We start from the raw sequence: 17,955 nt of genomic DNA, 5'->3' as shown, positions 1-17,955 counted from the left end.
GCTTCTGAAGGGCAGGGGCCGTGATTTAGTTATGCTTTACTGCATCCCCAGTACCTAACACCATCTCTAGGACATACTAACAGTTCTATTTACATGAACAAAAGCATTTTAGTTGAAATAAAAATATACATGACAAAGCATATAACAGGTATTGAGTTTGGGATTTTTTTTAACTTCAAATGTGTGTGGGAAGTGGTAATGAGCCTTAGGAGTCTGTGAGGCCATCGACTCCTCAACCCAGAATTCAGAGATTATCACTCCATTTTCTACTGTTTCAAAGAGTGCAAACATCCCAAATCTAAATCATTCTTTACTCTTACCACTGTTCGTACCTTTCTGGGCATGAGGGTGGCAGGAAGAACTTAGAGAAACAGAGGCCATTCCTAAATGCAGTGGGAATCCTTGAACCCTCATAGCACTGGGAGCATTTCTAACTTCTGTGAGGTCAAGAATTTCCAACCACCTGACCAGGAACCAGAGACTTCCAAATAAGAGGAAGGTCAATAAGTATTTGCCTTATAGGACTTCAAGACTGCTATCAAGGTTAAGGTGTTATCATGAAACACTATAAAGAGACTTCATAATTCTCTTAAACAAAACAAAAACTAAACCAAGGGCTGTAGTTACTGTATCACAGACATTTTGCAGAGTAAAAGACCATAGAAGCATTTTTAATTGCTGCTTATTAAATGGTTAGCAAGAGAAACTATTGTTAAGTGAGGCTTCAAAAAGTAACTTTTTTCAAAATCACGTTAATAAGCTTCAAATACTGAAGTCATTAGAGTCACTCTCCAAAAAAACCTTGTGACCATTAAGAAAGTCCAGGTAAAACAGAGGCTCACTTAAAAAGCTAACTTTATCAGATACAAGACACCCAGATGTCACAAGCATATTTCTTCCACCTTTTCTACTCATCACTATAAACAACCAAAAAAAAAACCTCAAATAAAACAAAACAAAAAAATCCTCATCCATCCCCAAGCCCTCCAAACCTCATGTTTCCAGGGACGTGGAGGCAAACCCTTCTCACTACTGTAAAGAGCAGTGACAGCTGGTCATGACAACCAATTTCAGGTTCCACACAGGATGGTTTCCAAGCCTATTTCACCCTTGCTTACATTTCACAGTAATCCTAAACCCAAAACTCTTCCCACCAAAAACATTAGAAGTAAGGTTCTGGGCAGCCTGGGTGGCTCAGTGGTATTAGCGCCGCCTTCAGCCAAGGGCCTGATCCTGGAGACCCAGGATCAAGTCCCTCATCGGGCTCCCTGCATGGAGCCTGGTTCTCCCTCTGCCTGTGTCTCTGCCCCTCTTTCTCTGTGTGTGTCTCTCTCATGAATAAACGAATAAAATCTAAATTTTAAAAAAAAAGTGAGGTTCTCCAAAGTTAGAAAATCTTTTAAAAACTTGATTTAGATTAGTCTAAGAGAAGACCAGGGAAAAGATTTCTTGGACTGGAATTGGAAACTAGAGAATGCTTTGATATTTCAGAAATATCCATCAAGGAGCAACAAATTTCACAACTGTGAACGGAAACAGTAAGCACTTTCCAGAAGAAGCAGGGAAACCAAGTCAACATGCAGTGGTTCTACCTAAATCTCATGGGAAACTCCACAATGTAAAATTTACATTAGGGATGACCAATGTCTTAACTCGAGCTTTATCTACTGCAGTCAATACTAGCAATTAATTACAAGTACCCAAACCTGTACTTTCTGCAGATCTTTAAAATTAATTTTTACCTCTTTCCACATAATGGTATGCCACATACCATTTCTTAACACTGAAAAAGAAAAAACAATGTACCAGTTAATATTGGTGACAATCAAAATAAATCAGCTTTCCAAAATCTAAAGGCTCCTTTCAAAATTCCACGTATTAATTCCAACATACCATATCTTGAGACATAAAGGCATACCACAGCAGTCCCCAAAATGGAGCCCCAAGCCATGTACCATATATACATTAATGCATACACATAAATATAGGTATATGCATATAAGTTAAATCTAGCTATATTTATCCCAGAAGAAAAATATCACCCTATTGTTAAAAGATTAAATACATACATACAACACAGACCTAAAAATCAATACAATAAAAAATAGAGGTAAGGAGCAATTATAAACCAAGGATGTTAATGCATGGACTTTTTATAGACCTAAAATAGGCCTGAAAATTCCACCTTTTCCAAACTTCTAAAAGACACAAATTCCATTCAAAGCTTCAAAGCCAGGACTCACATTTTGTTGGACTGGTTTGCAATTTTTGCTATTTCTTTAAAATATTTTATAGATCATTTCCCTCAACTTACCTCAATATCATTAGCTACTTATTTAGAATGCCTTAAGTTTTCTAGCAGAAAAAGTGATTCAGCCTGGTGTCTTACCTATCGTTTTCTTTTTGTTCACTGCATTGTCTGCCTTATGCCGCTTCTGTTATGAAAAAAAAAAAGTTCTTAGATTCAAAAGTCCCAAATGAATAACTGAAATAGCAACAACAGATCAGGAAAGAAACAGGACTCAAGGAAATGGACTAGCAGCAATGGTAAGGCTGCAAGACTCAGCTTAGAGGTCTGTGACCCAGCAGCCTCACTAATCCACAAACAAATGTAGCAAACATGGATGCAGTCTACACTAGTGTCAACCATGACATTTTGGCTCCAAAAAGGAACAAGCACTCTGAAGTATGAAACTTTTCACTCCTTATTTGTTTAAGATGAGACTAAAAGAATTATTCAGGATAATAAACTCAACAACAACTGAATTCATTTTATTGGTAAAGAATTTTGGACGTAAAGTACCTTTGAATTGCATTCCATTTATTCACCTATTTCCAGAAAAATGTACGTATGTGTGTGAGTGTATGTGTGTGCGTAAGAAAGAGAAACACAGGGGTGGGGGAGGGAGAGAGAGAGAGAAAGAGGGAGAGAGAAAGGGTGGAAGGAGGGAGGGGTAGAGAGGAAGAGAAAGACCCTGCAGACAAAACCACAGATAGGAAAAAGGGAAGAAAGCATGAATATGGTTGTAGCCAATGAACCTGAAGATACACCAAGATAAGTCTGAGGGGAGACAGGACTCATAAAATGACCTCAGGCACAGCCAGCCCAATGCTGTGATACTAGGCAGCAATACCATCCTTTTGCTACCCAAATTAGCAAGCTGTAAAGAAGGATATAAGGAACATCAGTAATAAAAACCAAAGAGGGTTCACAGAGCTAACATTTGAAAACACAGTCTGAACTACTGAAATACTAAGTATTTAAGACACTGTGTGTACATGTCCCTTCCCCTAAAATGCCATCATGAGCCTTGAGAAGTCAGTTAAGCTATTGACCAATTTCTTAACTTCAATGAAAAAAACCAAAGCAACAAATAAGTTACAAGTTATGTTCAATACAATGTTTTTATTATATGAAAGCAAAAACTTACAAAATCTTCCACAATCTCTTTGATGCCTGCAATTGTTAAAATAATGATCAATGGCACCAGGGTGGTATATCTTCCTGTTGGAGATACATCTGGAATTTGCTGTAAGACAAGAGACCAAAAGAGGGAAGTTGACAAATTAAAATTTTTCAATCAAAATCCTCCCTACAAAAAAATATATGACACCACTCACTTTTTGGAAATTCTGTTACATTTCTGTTATACCAAAGTAATTATCTTCTTTTTAAAAACTAGCTACACATTTTACATATCTTAAAATTTTTATCTAACATTGTATATCTGTTTAGAACTGAAAAGGGGTTAAAATTATGACCATATGGTAATTTTTCAATGCCTCTTTTAGTAACTGCAATTATCCTTATGGCAAGATCTAAAGAAGTCAGCCTTTATGCAGAGATCATGTCTGTGCATGAAAACGATGTTTGGATGAGGGGACAAATTACATTTAAGTATTATGACGCTTTTTCAGTTAAGTGACCTTTTAGCAAAATCTCATTTTGCATGTAATTAACCTTATGAATTTTAAATAACTTCTTTAAAAACATTACCTGTAATAAGGCAATGAAGAGGAAGAAGGCATTAGCAGCTCTTCTAATCTGCTCATACAAGAATCGAGGTAGAAACGTCAACACACTGTACTTGGCCGTACTAGAAGTATAAAGAAAAATACTACTATCAGCTACAGATGTAAATTCTTAAAAGAAAATGAAAAGTTTCAAGAGTTTTACAAGTGGTTTTAAGAATAAAATATTTCAGAATCATGACAAGAAAATTGCTATGCTGGCCCTGTCCCTCAAAGATTTAGTAAAAGGACACACCTGACAAGAAAATCTTCTAAGTTTTCAAACTTAGATATATTTACTATTCACACAGTATAAGCAGAGAGATTTACCCACCTTCCAGGAGCTACAGTACGCATATCAAGAATATTTGTTAGGGTGCCTGGGTGGCTCAGTCGGTTGAGCGTCCGACTCTTCTTTTGGCTCGATCATGATCTCATGGGTTGTGAGATCAAGCCCCATGTGGGGCTTTGTGATCAGCAGGAGCCTAATTGAGATTTTTTTCTCTCTCCTTCTCCCTCTGCCCCTCCCCCTGTACCTGCTCTCTTTATCTCGCTAAAATAAATAAATAAATAAATAAATAAATAAATAAATAAATAAATAAATAAATAAATCTTTTTAAAAAAAGAATATTTGTTAAAGGAAGATATGCTTCAAGAATCCCAAAACAGAAAGAGGTACACATTCCAAATATAGCAAAAGACACGAACACTGAAACAGAGTGAGATAGAAACACCAATTGAGTGATTCACACAAGCAAGTAGAATTATTCTAGGGTTTGTGATGCGTAACAATTCTTAATATAGGGAACCCTGGGTGGCGCAGTGGTTTAGCGCCTGCCTTTGCCCCAGGGCGTGATCCTGGAGACCGGGGATCGAGTCCCACATCGGGCTCCCTGCATGGGGCCTGCTTCTCTCTCTGCCTATGTCTCGGCCTCTCTCTCTCTGTGTGTGTGTGTGTGACTATCATAAATAAATAAAAATTTAAAAAAACAATTCTTAATATAAAGCCACTGATTCAATATAGCAAGTCAACTCCATAAAGGATACCCTGGGTCTCAGGCATATGTATAACAGGTCAATGTGACCCTCCAGATACCTATCAGGGGTGTTTTTTTGTTCAACCACACCCGAATAAACTCTATTCCTATCACACCCTTTGCTCATGCTTGTTTGGAATTTTTTTCCAGTCTTATTGAGAAATAATTGACATACATCGCTGCATAATTTCAGGTGTACAGCAGGATGATCTGATTTACATAACTGTGAAATGATTACCACAGCAGGTTCAGCTAATATCCACCTCTCACATGGGTACAAAAAAAAGGAGGGGGGAAATTTAACTTTCATATATATCATACAGTAGGGGCAGCTACTGCATCATATTGTATATTACATTCCTTGTACGTATTTATCTTACAACTCAAAGCTGTACTTTGTATCACCTTCCCACCCCCCACCCCACCTTCCACTTCTGGGAATCATAAGTCTTATCTTTATCTATGAGTTTGGGTTTGTTTTGTTTTGTTTCTTTAGATTCCATGTGTGAGACAGGTCTTTCCATTCTGATTTCCTTAGTATGTCTTCAAGGTCTGCCCATGTTGAAAATGATAGGATTCCCTCATCTTCTATGGCTGAGTATTATTCCACTTCATGAATATATTACAACCTCTCCAATCCATCAATGGGACACTTAGGCCGTTTCCATGTCTTGGCTATTGTAAACAATACTGCTATGAATGTGGTGGTGGAGATATCTTTTTAAGTTTGCGTTTTCATTTCCTTTGAATATATTCCCAAAAATTGAACCGCTAAATCATAGGGTAGTTCTATGTAATTTTTTGAGGAAACTGCTTACTGTTTCCCATAGTGGCTGTACCAGTTTACAGTCCCACAGGGTTCCCTTTTCTCTACATCAATGCCAGCATTTGTTATCTCTTATCTTTTTGATGATGACTATCTCAACTGGTGTGATGTGATAGATCCTACAGTTTTAATTTGTATTTCTCTAATGACTAATGATGCTGGGCATCTTTTCATTTGCCTCTTGACTTTTCATATATCTTCTTTGGACAAATGTCTATGCAAGTACTTTGCCCATTTTTTAAATAGATTGTTTTTGCCATTGAGCTGTATGAGTTCTTTATATATATTACATATTAGCTCTCTATCAGATATATGGTTTGCAGATACTTTTTCCCATTCCAAAGGTTTTCTTTTCATTTTATTGATGGTTTCTTTTGCTGGGCAGAAGCTTTCTAGTTGTATGTAGTCCCACTTTTTATTTTGTTGCTCATGCTTTAGATGTCACATCCAAAAAATCATCACCAAAACCCATTCAAGGAGCTTTGTTCCTATGTTTTTTCCTAAGAGTCTCATGGCTTTGAGTCCTCTGCTTTAGTCTTTAATCTACTTCAAATTAATTTTTGTAAATGGTGTAAAATAAGGATCCAGTTTCATGCTTTTACACGTGAAAATCCAATTATCCCAGCACCATTTATTGAAGAGACTGTCTTTCTCCCTTGAGGATTCTTGGCTCCCTCTCCAAGTATCAGGGGACCATATAAGCTTGGGTTTATTTCTGGGCTCTTGATTCTGTTTTGTTGGCCTATTTGTCTGTTTTTTTTTTTTATGCCAATACCATACTGTTGTGATGACTATGGCTTTATAGTATTTGAAATCAGGAAGTGTAATACCTCCCACTTTGTTCTTCTTTCTCAGAATTTCTTTAGCTATTTGGGGTCTTTAGTGGTTCCACATAATTTTAGCAGTGTTTTTTCTACCTCTGTAAAAAAATGCTGTTAGAATCTTGATAGAGCTTATGTTGAATTATAGATGTTCACATTTTTGCTTGGGGACATCCTCTCTCATCTACATGGTCTCTCCATAACTAAACTGCCCTTCCCATTTTACTCTCCCATTCAAACATATCTTCCATTAAGTTTGATAAAATCACAAAGACTCTTCTTCCTCTAAGTCCACAGGGTGGTGTTTACGACCAGACATTAACTGGTCTCTGCTTTGTTTTGTATTTTATTTATCTATCCCCAGAATAGATTCTGGGAACATTAAGAATGCTTACTTCGACTTTGTATGTTCCCACCACACAGCAGATAATCAATGAACAATGAAATAATCCAAAGGCATAAACTGAGAATCTGAAGGGGCAAAACAAACCATTCGTCTTTTGGCTGCTCAAAGATTTATCCATAAAAATACCTGCTTGACTCCTAGCTTGCCTTCTGAGGACATGATTCTGAGCCAAGCCTTAACTGAAATAGATGGTAGCAAGATTACCTAGCAGGTTTCAAATACACAACAAATTAGAAGCACCAAAATAGAAGAGCAAAGGGTCTTCTTTTGCTTAAGGTATTAAATATACATATTAAAAAAAATATATTAAAACCACTGTTAAGACAGTTTAAACTTAAAGATTCTGACACTTGAAAGGATATCACTAACTAGCTAGAAAATGTGCTTGCATGGAGCCCCAAATCACTTAGAAAGCCTTTGGGGTATAAGATGTCACTATAAAAAATTTTTTAAAGTTTTATTTATTTATTCATGAGAGACACACAGAGGGAAAGGCAGAGACACAGGCAGAGGGAGAAGCAGGCTTCCTGTAGGGAGCCCAATGAGGGACTCAATCCCAGGACCCCAGGATCATGACCTGATCTGAAGGTAGATGCTCAACCACTGAGCCCTCCAGGCGTCCCAACACTGTAAAATTTTGCCAGACAGAAGAAACTGGCTCAAATCAAGCTTATTAAAGTGTAGGGAAAATATATCAAATTCATGTACATAATAAGCTCATGGTACAAAGTTCTATGCATTCCTTTATGGTGTACTGACCATTGAAATAAAGCAAACAACATTTATCATAAAGAAAACATGAAAATTCACACACTCTAAGACTAGAAAGCATTTTATATGGCAGTTTGACTATAATATTTGAACCCTACATTCCATCTGTACAAAACAGACACGCATACATACAGTTGGCACATGACCTCATCTATGTGCGAACATTTCTCACTTGAGTAAAGTACTAAGTGTGCTTAAGTGTGTTTAATGGGACCCACATGTCTCTGAAATGCCATAAAATTAAAGGTTTGGAGTAGAAAGAGATCCCATTTATGTGAGAAAACCAAAGATGGGGAAGGAAAGCATACTAACTTTTATTCTAGTTGAAATAGAAAAATGAGTCTAAAATATTTTCAAACTGAAATAGAATGAGCATAATCAATAATTTAGAGACACTGGCATTCATCCAAGAGATGGCTACTGTATAGTAAAATAATAATCTTGATATACAACCTGATGTGTCCTGTTTAAAACACACAAAACTACAATCAGCTAAAGGCAGCACCCATCATTCTACCAGAAGAGTTTAGGATAGTGCTTCTCAAACTTAAAGATGCATACAAGTCACCTGGGGATCTTGTTAAAATTTATTAGAGTTCTTCAGATAAACAGGACCAACAAGAATGTATACAGAGAGAGAGAGAGAGAGAGAGAGAGAGATTTTAAGGAGTTGGTTTACACGATTATGGAGGCCTGACAAGTATAAAATCTTCAGGGTGGGCTGGCAGACTGGAGACCCATGGGAAGATCTAGTGTTGCCTTTCATATGTCAGCAAAGCTGCCTGATGACAGAATTCCTTCTTGTCTAGGATGGTCAGACTTTGTTCTATTCAGGCTTTTCAACTGACTGGATGAGGTCCGCCCACATCAGAGGGTCACCTGCTGCATTCAAGGTCTACCAATTTAAATGTTAATCTCATTCAAAAACACCTTCCCAGAAACATCTACAATAATGTTTGACCAACATCCAGGCACCATGACCAGTCAAGTTGCATATGAAATTAGCCATTAAATGTATATTCAGGCCCATTCTGAGTGGGCCTGAGATTTTTATTAGATTTCTAAAAAGTTCCAAGTGAAGCCAATGCTGCTGGCCCAAGGTCCACACTCTGACCATCCTTGAACAGGTAAATCTGTCCAAATCTCCTATTTGAAGTCAATCCAGCTGAACACTATTAAGACATAAAAGGATAAGAGCCATTTACCATCCACTGTATCAGGGGAAAGAAATATTCACAGAAAATGAGTCACCCTCAAAAGATTCCCACTCAAACCACGTATGTCAGCAAGCCTGCCAGCATGGCTGTTAACAACAGGCTCTGGACAGGCTCTGGGTGCAAGCAGTCCTTGGTATTTAGCACATCTTAGAGCCTGGGAAAGGGGAACAAATGACCAGGAGAAAACAAGCATTTCCTGTGGTTCACTCAGGTTCCCTCTAAACATGTTAGACCAGTGTTTCCTGAAATTGAGTGACATGAGGAATGGCCAGGGGTTTGTCAAAATCCACCCATCCTGCCTTCAACAGATATTTACTGAGCCTCATCTATGTACTAGGCACTGTGCCAGACACTGCAGAGAACCAACCAGTCAAAAATATATATCCTCAAGGGAATTACATTCTAGAGGAAAAATAGGTTTGGAAAAAATATACTAGAGGATAGATGTGATAAATAGTGTGGAAGAAAATCAATCAGAGAAGGAAGATACAGAGGGGTCCAGGGGTGGGGGTATGGGGCTGGGGGAAGGAGCACAATTCTCAATGGCATGATCAGGGAATATTCCACTGAGAAGGTGATGGGTGTGCTAAGAACTGAAGGAGGTGAATCATCAGGAACCTCCATGTGGGGACACAGGGGAAGAGCATCACAGAGTAAGAGAACCGTAAAGTGCGCAGTGGGAGAGCTTGAGTTGTTCCTTCTGTGGGAGGGACAGGAAAGGGACAATGTGGATGGAGCTATGTGGAGAAGTATGAAGAGACCAGCATGGTCACATGCTGGCCATTTCTTCTCAGGAACAAGAAGCCTCCAGATTCTAAGAAGACAAAACCTGACAACAGCAGCAACCAGTAAACTCTCTCCTCTGGGGAACTTGGCTCAGCAGGGGTGGATCTCAGTTATATGTATGGTAGGCATGCTCCTCTTGGATACTCTAAAGATCTGGTGAATATGGGAAACAATCTATGTAGAAAATAGGGACTGGCAAAAATGTGGGTCTGGGGCTCCGCCTGCTACAAATCACGAAACAATGTGGAAGTCTGATCTCCAGGATGCAGCACAAAGCAAGAACCCAGACATGATGCTTGTGCTGGACTTTCTTGCAGTGAGAAAAACTGAAGTTGACAAGTGTTCTCCAAAGGCAAACCTAAAATGCAGTAACTGCTCAAAGTGTAACCTCCCCCTAAAACAAGCCTCCCGTAACCTAGAACTTAAACTAGCTTAACATCATCTTTGAAATGTAAGCGGAAAATCCACCTGACGTATACATACAGCCAAAAAGCAAGCATTGTTTTTATTCTCCTACATTACACGAGCAAATACTTTTCTTGCGTGCCCAATGCACAGTAAGTGTTCAATACTGACTGAAAGAATCAAGGGCTCTTTTAAATAACTCTCCATGGAAGGCGGACTATGAGCTAAGCCAGTCCTCCATGATCATGTTCTGGAAATTTCCATTCCACTCAGGCCCTGTAAGATGCCATCCACCTTTCTCCTCTCAAAGTATTCACTCAGCAAGGAGTTCTGGGTTATTGCAGCAGAAGACAAGAAAACACAGTGTCCTAAGAAGGTTGGTCATGTCTGCATAAACAGCTTCATACATTTATCACTTAGTGTATTAAACTAATTCACAGCAAAGAGCAAGAGTGAGTGAGACACTAAATGCAAAGGCCAGCAGAGCCCCAGCCACGCCTGCTGACAATGGACATCAGTGAACACCTGGGAGTCACCCAGGAGGACGTGCCAATGGACAGCAAAGCCTGTGGCCCTCCCTGTCTATCTAGCATGGACTCCCAAATTATATTCTGGAAATCCTCTCCAATATAGAAATTCCTGCTGATAAAAAGGGATACGACCACTTCGCTAGAAATTTTCACTTTGTTTGCCTGAACTACTGCAATTTAACCAGTTGCAAATAAAGATTAAGAAGCTCATTTGAAAACAATGATACTTCTATTTTCAACACTTTTCCTACTTCTTAGTCTATAGCTGGTGAAAAATACTGCCTTATCTAATAGCCTATTCCCAGAATGTAATAATTGGACCAGACCAGTGCTATTAGTAATATACTTCTTTATAGCATTTTATTATAGCTTACACAGACCTTTTTAGCATATTCTTTATAATACACATCCAATGAGAAAAAACGAGCTGAGTTCTAATCAATCAACTTATAAATACACCTGTGAACATAACTGCATCAATTAAAGATTCTCTATAATTCCTACTAAATAGTGTGAGTGTCCTGTTCCTATCATATTTTCCAATCTGTTCTATTACAGATAATGTATTATTCAATAAATACCCTGGACATCAAGCATTTATTTCAATACTTTCATGGAAATGAGGACAGAGGGACACCTGGGTGGCTCATCGATTGTGCACCTGCCTTCAGCTCAGGTCGTGTTCCCAAGATCCGGGATCAAGTCCTGCACCAGGCTCCCTGTGGGGAGCCTGCTTCTCCCTCTGCCTATGTTTCTGCCTGTCTCTCTCTGTCTCTCATGAATAAATAAATGAAATCATTAAAAAAATGCAGACAAGGAATAAGAGAATAAAGATACAATAACATTTTGAGTGCAAGGCATGCTGCCAGGGAAATCTTCCATCATGCATAACTCTTAGATAAGAAGTTCCAAAATGCAAGACATTGGACTTTTATAGCTACTATCTTTAAATATGGCACCACTGAAAAGCAGATTTTGTTCAATTGCTTTATTAAGAAAACTTGTGAATTCAAGGATATAAAATCAAATGAAAATGAGTTGTGAGACTCTCATTCAAAATAAGCAAAAAGGACCATTTTCGATGAGAATCTATCTTCAATAAAAAGAAACAATATTATGAAAATGCCTGGGCTAAAGGCAAACAGGTATAAGAGTCACAAATGAAGCCCAATCCTGCTACTGCCCCCAGGAGAAGCAAAACAGGTCAAAATCTATATAATATATTCATTCCGTACACAGGAAGTAAACCCAATCAAAAGGAAAGTTTAAGGCTGTCCTGGAGGCTAACAGACTACAAGTCAAACAAAGTGTGACAGGACTCTGAAATAGAGACATCAAAGTAGAAGTGCCTACATCCTGCTCATGCTCCACAGTGGCTGCTGCTCTTATACAGCTGGTTGCAAGCAGAGGTTGAAACTAGTCAAAAAAAACCTCACTTCCCAAGCAGGCAGAGCCTGATGATGAACTCCACTGATGAACCAGATCTACGTGGGATGCTAGCCAAAGCAGACAAACTGGGAAACTAGCAGGAGGTACAGAGTTCTCTACTGTTAAATGCACAGAAATTCCATTCAGGTCTGGATATAAAGCAAAATCTGTGAGTCCCGTGTGCTATATAGAGTCCAAGGAGTTTATAGATATCAAAACCCAAGATAAGCAGTGTCATTTTTATAATCACATGTAATTGCCAAGCTTTATTCAAATGTTTAATTTAATTTTTAAAAGATTTTATTTATTTGAGACAGGGAGCACAAATGGAAAGGAAAGTCAGAGGGAGAGGGAGAAGCAGACTCCCCACTGAGCAGGGAGTCCAAATGTGAGGCTCAATCTGAGGATCCTGAGATCATGACCTGAGGTAAAACAAACATTTAACTGACTGAGCCACCCAGGCACCCCCAAATTTTTAATTTATTTTTTACCAGTTTTTATTCTTTTTTAAATAAATTTTACTTAAATTCAATTTGCCAACATATAGTGTAACACCTAGTGCTCTTCCCATCAAGTGTCCTCCTTAGTGCCCATCACCCAGTCACCCCATCTTCCCCCCCCTCCTCCCCTTCTGCAACTCTTTGTTTCCCAGGGTTAGGAATCTCTCATGGTTTGTCTTCCTCTTAATTTTTCCCCACTCAGTCCCCCCTTCCCTTATGGTCCTTTTCACTATTTCTTATATTCCATGTATAAGTGAGACCATATGATGATTGTCCTTCTCTGATTGACTTACTTCATTCAGCATAATATCCTCCAGTTCTATCCATGTCGAAGCAAATGGTGGGTATTTATTCTTTCTGATGGCTGAGTAATATTCCATTATATGTAATATATATATAGTAATATATATGTAATATAATATATATATATATGTGATATATATATTACATCTTTATCCATTCATCTGCCAAAGGACTCCTTCCACAGTTTGGCTATTGTGGACATTGCTGCTATGAACATTGGGGTGCAGGTGTCCCATCATTTCACTACATCTGTATCTTTAGAGTAGTAGTAGTGCAATTGCTGGGTCATAGGGTAACTCTATCTTTAACTTCCTGAGGAACCTCCACAGTTTTCCAGAGTGGCTGCACTGGCTTTCATTCCCACCAACAGTGCAAGACAGTTCCCCTTTCTCCACATCCTCACCAACACAAATTTTTAATTTTAATTCAAGTTTTTCTGCTAGGTTTTCTGCCCGTTCCCATATGCATGAGGAACTAAGCATATAGCTTAAATTTTCATAAAGTGAACATAAAGTGAAAGATTTCATATAGAGACATGTAGTTGTCTACTTGGAATTTCACATAGAGACATGAGGAAGATAAGACTTTATGCATGGGGCTCTAATAGCAATAGAGGCCCAACCTAAAAAGTACCTGGCTTCGGACCCACAATTGTAAGATGGACACACACATTTATCTTCTTCATCCACTCAGGGACTATAAATTAGTAGAAAGTAATATAAAAATATACAATCACGGTTTTATAAACAAGGAATGGAATCATCAGCAAAGGAGATTTTCCCCCCTAAAATAGTTACCGTTCTGCTTTTGGCAAGATAGTTGAGCACATGCCCCTAAGACACCCTCTGAACAGGACCTGCAGTGAGAGGAAATCTCCAGAGGGGACTCCCACTTCCTCACTTGGGGAAAGGCTGAGAGAAGAATAGAGTCTAAATTCAGAACAGAAAGACAATGCTGTTCTGAAGAGGTAAGTCAATCCATTTTTTAATCCAGAGTAATTCAGTACAAGTAAGAGCATCTCTGCAATTGTCAGGATTCTCCAGAGAACCAGAACTAACAGAATGTATATGTAAAGAGACAGTAAGATTATAAATTGTTCAAACAATTATAGATTTTGACGAGTCCCAAGATCCGCAGTCAGCGAGCTAGAGACCCGGTAGTGTAGTTCCAGACCAAAGTCAGGAGAAAGGACACTGTCCCAGTTCAAAGGCTGTGAGGGCAGGTTCCCTCTCACTTAGCCTTTTTTTCTTATGTAGGTCTTCAACTGACTAGATGAAGCCGACCCACACTGCTTTACTCTATGATTCAAATGTTAATATAATCCAAAATCATCTTCACAGAAACCCCCAGAATAATATTTGACCAAATATCTGGGCATTCCGTGGCATATACATAAAATAAGCAATCGTCAGTGTGTCAGAGGGGCCTGTGGACAGGAAGAGAGAGGCATTCGCCTATAAAACAGAGGTGGCTCAGGAGGTGGAAACACCAACAATCGATAAAGAATGGAGGCCAGGAGGGAACACAAGGTGAGCCAAGCCAGGAGATCAAGGTTAAGAATCTGGGGAAAATTCAGGAGATAAACTATGAAGGGCTAAAAGCAAAGGCATAAGAAAAGCAGCACTGTTCTTCTCTCATAAGCCCCCCTTCTTCTGGCTGCACAGAAACTTCACATGGCCAAACTTTCTACACTCGTGGCCAGAGAGCCAAAAATCATGCCCTGGGCAAATGCTGAAACCTCACAGGAAGACAGGAAAAAAATCCTCCCCATACTGACATTCAAAGTCCTTCACCTAAAGTCGAACTTGCTATCTGACCCATGCTCAGAGAGCTCCCTTTGGTCTTCTATGCTCTGTGGAAAACTATCAGATAAGTGCAGAAAGTTCTCATAATGAAAAAGAGATTCAAAAATGAAAACAGGGAAAAAAGAAGAGGAAACACAATGCATCAAACTTTAAAAATAACATTTCCTAAAATGCTCACATCTTCAGAGTTATCAGGGGTTAATACATTCATACAAAACCAGGATCAGATGCTATTTTTAAAATATAAAAGAATAAAAGAGCTATTAGGAGTTAGAAGTGTGATAGCCTCAGATAATCCAACCATAGAAGTGAAAAATAAAAATAAATAAAATAAAAAATAAAATAAACCTCCCCAAAAAAGTAGAACAAAAAAAACAAGATGAAAAGTGAAGACCTAATAATATTGATATGAAAGTCAATATCCAACCATTAAGAGCTCTACAAAAGTCAGAGAAAGAAAACATTTTTTAAAAACATACAAGAAAACTCCTCAGATTTTTTTTCTGACTGAAAAGTTTCCCCAAGAACATAAAACAACAGACTTATACCAAGATCTGAAATTACAGAATACCAAATATTTCTTTAAAAAAACACAAGATTGTAAAAAGAACTTCTTTATAAAGGGGGAAAATATCATGTTGAACTTAACAAACAGCTAGAGAAATACTTTATATTTCTATACCTAGCCAAACTATCAGATCCTTAAATTTAATTTTCATGTAAGCTTTCTTAGGAAACTGCTTACTGCAAGATGGGTTTCAACAATACTAGAGATTAATCAATAAATAAAACACACTCTCACATGGTATCCAAAAAAACAGGAATTCAACTCAACAAAAGAATAAGACAGTTCTAGCATGATAGCTTTGCAACACATCCACACAATAGCCACTTTACCTGGGAAGGATGTCTCCAGGGGAAAAAAAGTAGAACTGACACACTCTTTTGAGAGCTTCTTTTCATATATATATAGAGAGATAGAGATTATATAATAGACAGTGATCTGAGAGGAGAAACAAGGATATGTGAAAAAGTGTTCTAGTAGAAAAATGAAGCAGAAAAAGCACATTCTACCAGGAAAGAAACAAACACGATATACCATGTCACTACTTGGCACCAAAGCCCAGAAGTTAAATCTTCACCTTTAGAATTCATTTCTAAACCTCATTTAGAAATATGGTGGAAACCATAAAAGAATTAAAAACAGAATGAGTTCAAAGTGGTTGCTTTTGGCAGAACAGAACCAGAATGGCAACAATGGGGAGGGAGGCTACAGCTCTTTCACACTATTTCAACCTTTAACAACTTACATGTATTGCTTTACTAATAACTAAATATTTTAAATAAAAATTAGTAGCATCTAGATGTAACTGCCAAGCGACCATTAGTTCTTTTGTTTTTAGCTAATTTCAGGAATGGCACACATAAGGAGCTGTTTATTTAGAACATGAAATTAGGCATAAGCCTCAATTTATTTTTACAGTGCTTCCTGCCACAAATGTTGTAGTAACCACCCATATCTGATATTAATCCCTACGGTCATTTTCTTCTGCCAGCCATAGCCAGGCCCTACGATAAGGCAGGAAATTCTAATCCATCCTACTTGGATCTAACAAGAAACAAACATCAGTGTGACACTCAGAGTATAACCTTTCTACACAGTTGTTCCTTTGGAAAGAGCAGTCTGGCTTTCAGCACACAAGTCTTTACCCTGCAACTCAGCCCACCAGAAAAATGAGAGTAAAGTTCCTCCCCACATTAAATAGGAATCACTTTATGGTGAAGACTATTCACTTTTTAAGCTCTCCTGCCTCCTTTAGTCCCCTGCCAAATTCCTACAACATCTTTCTTTCCTCTTTTCATCAAACCACACACTTCTCCACTTCTAAGCCAACAGCCCAAGGGGTCATCTTCTCCAGCAAGCTTTTCCCTGATCATGTCTACCCAATGATCTGTAATACATGCGCTTCAACACTCAGTGTGTGTGCATGAGAAAGAGAGAGAAAGCAGGAGCAGGGGCGGGAAGAGAAAGCCATTTCTTCTCCTCTTACACAAGCACACAGAGCTCTGGAGGGTCCCATCAAATATTTATTCTCTTAAACACTTCAATGGGCCTGGCAGGCAGAGCTCACAGCACACCTAGACTGGCAGCATGGTGCCCCCTGCTGGCCAGGCCTCATAGCAATGTTTTTTGCAATGAAAACCACTGGAGCTGCACCTCGGGGCCAGAGAAAAATCAAGTCCCTTGGCAATTTTCCAAGGCAAACCGTCAGAGAAGCAATGATTAAGGAAGAATATTAAAGCTGTATTTCATTCTTAACAATTGGTCCTTGGGATCCCTGGGTGGCCCAGCGGTTTGGCGCCTGCCTTTGGCCCAGGGTGCGATCCTGGAGACCTGGGATCAAGTCCCACATCGGGCTCCCAGTGCATGGAGCCTGCTTCTCCCTCTGCCTGTGTCTCTGCCTCTCTCTTTCTCTCTCTCTCTCTCTCTCTCTCTCTCTGTGACTATCATAAATAAATTTTAAAATTTTTTTTTAAAAATTGGTCCTCGTATAATTGTGGACATGTAATATAAAAATACAACATATATAGGGGCGCCTGGGTAGCCCAGCAGGTTGAGCAGCTGGCTCTGGGTTTTGGCTCAGGCTATTGATCTCAGGGTCATGGAATCCAGCCCCGAGCCTGCTGGAGATTCTCTCCCTCTGCCCCTGCTCCCTACTCAAAAAAATAAATAAATCTTAAAACACACACACACACACACACACACACACACACACACAATGCACTGTAGTTATTCCTAAGTAATCCTGAAACGTTTTTCATCTTTTCATTAGTTTACTCATTATATATCCACAGTTAGATCCAGACTTTGGGAGGCCTGGTTGTAATCTGTATACAATATGTATACAATTTAGGGATCTCACTTTAAGAAAAATACGGAATGACAAAAAACAAGTAGAATATTTAGAATGAGGGAGGGCAGCCCGGGTGGCTCAGCAGTTTAGTGCCGCCTTCAGCCCAGGGTGTGATCCTGGAGACCCGGGATCGAGTCCCATGTTAGGCTCCCTGCATGGAATCTGCTTCTCCCTCTGCCTGTATCTCTGTCTCT

At 38.8% G+C, this 17,955-nt stretch overlaps 1 protein-coding gene across 7 annotated transcripts in view; it reads right to left on the bottom strand.

The window, feature by feature from the left end:
* Positions 1 to 17,955, bottom strand: part of LOC112918518 (phospholipid-transporting ATPase IB) — a 579,220-nt gene that overhangs the window by 433,211 nt on the left and 128,054 nt on the right. For all 7 annotated transcript variants that reach the window (XM_072719837.1, XM_072719843.1, XM_072719842.1 and 4 more), the window contains exons 3-6: positions 3,998 to 4,097; positions 3,432 to 3,530; positions 2,390 to 2,435; positions 1,743 to 1,783 (exon numbers count right to left, since the gene is read on the bottom strand). In XM_072719837.1, the coding sequence (XP_072575938.1) occupies positions 1,743 to 1,783; positions 2,390 to 2,435; positions 3,432 to 3,530; positions 3,998 to 4,097 (286 nt within the window). The remainder of the gene's footprint in view (positions 1 to 1,742; positions 1,784 to 2,389; positions 2,436 to 3,431; positions 3,531 to 3,997; positions 4,098 to 17,955) is intronic.

The sequence above is a fragment of the Vulpes vulpes genome, chromosome 9 (genome assembly GCF_048418805.1).
Source record: "Vulpes vulpes isolate BD-2025 chromosome 9, VulVul3, whole genome shotgun sequence".
Lineage (NCBI taxonomy): Eukaryota > Metazoa > Chordata > Mammalia > Carnivora > Canidae > Vulpes > Vulpes vulpes.
Note: the sequence above shows the minus strand (reverse complement) of the source record. Positions and strands in the feature narration are given on the sequence as shown.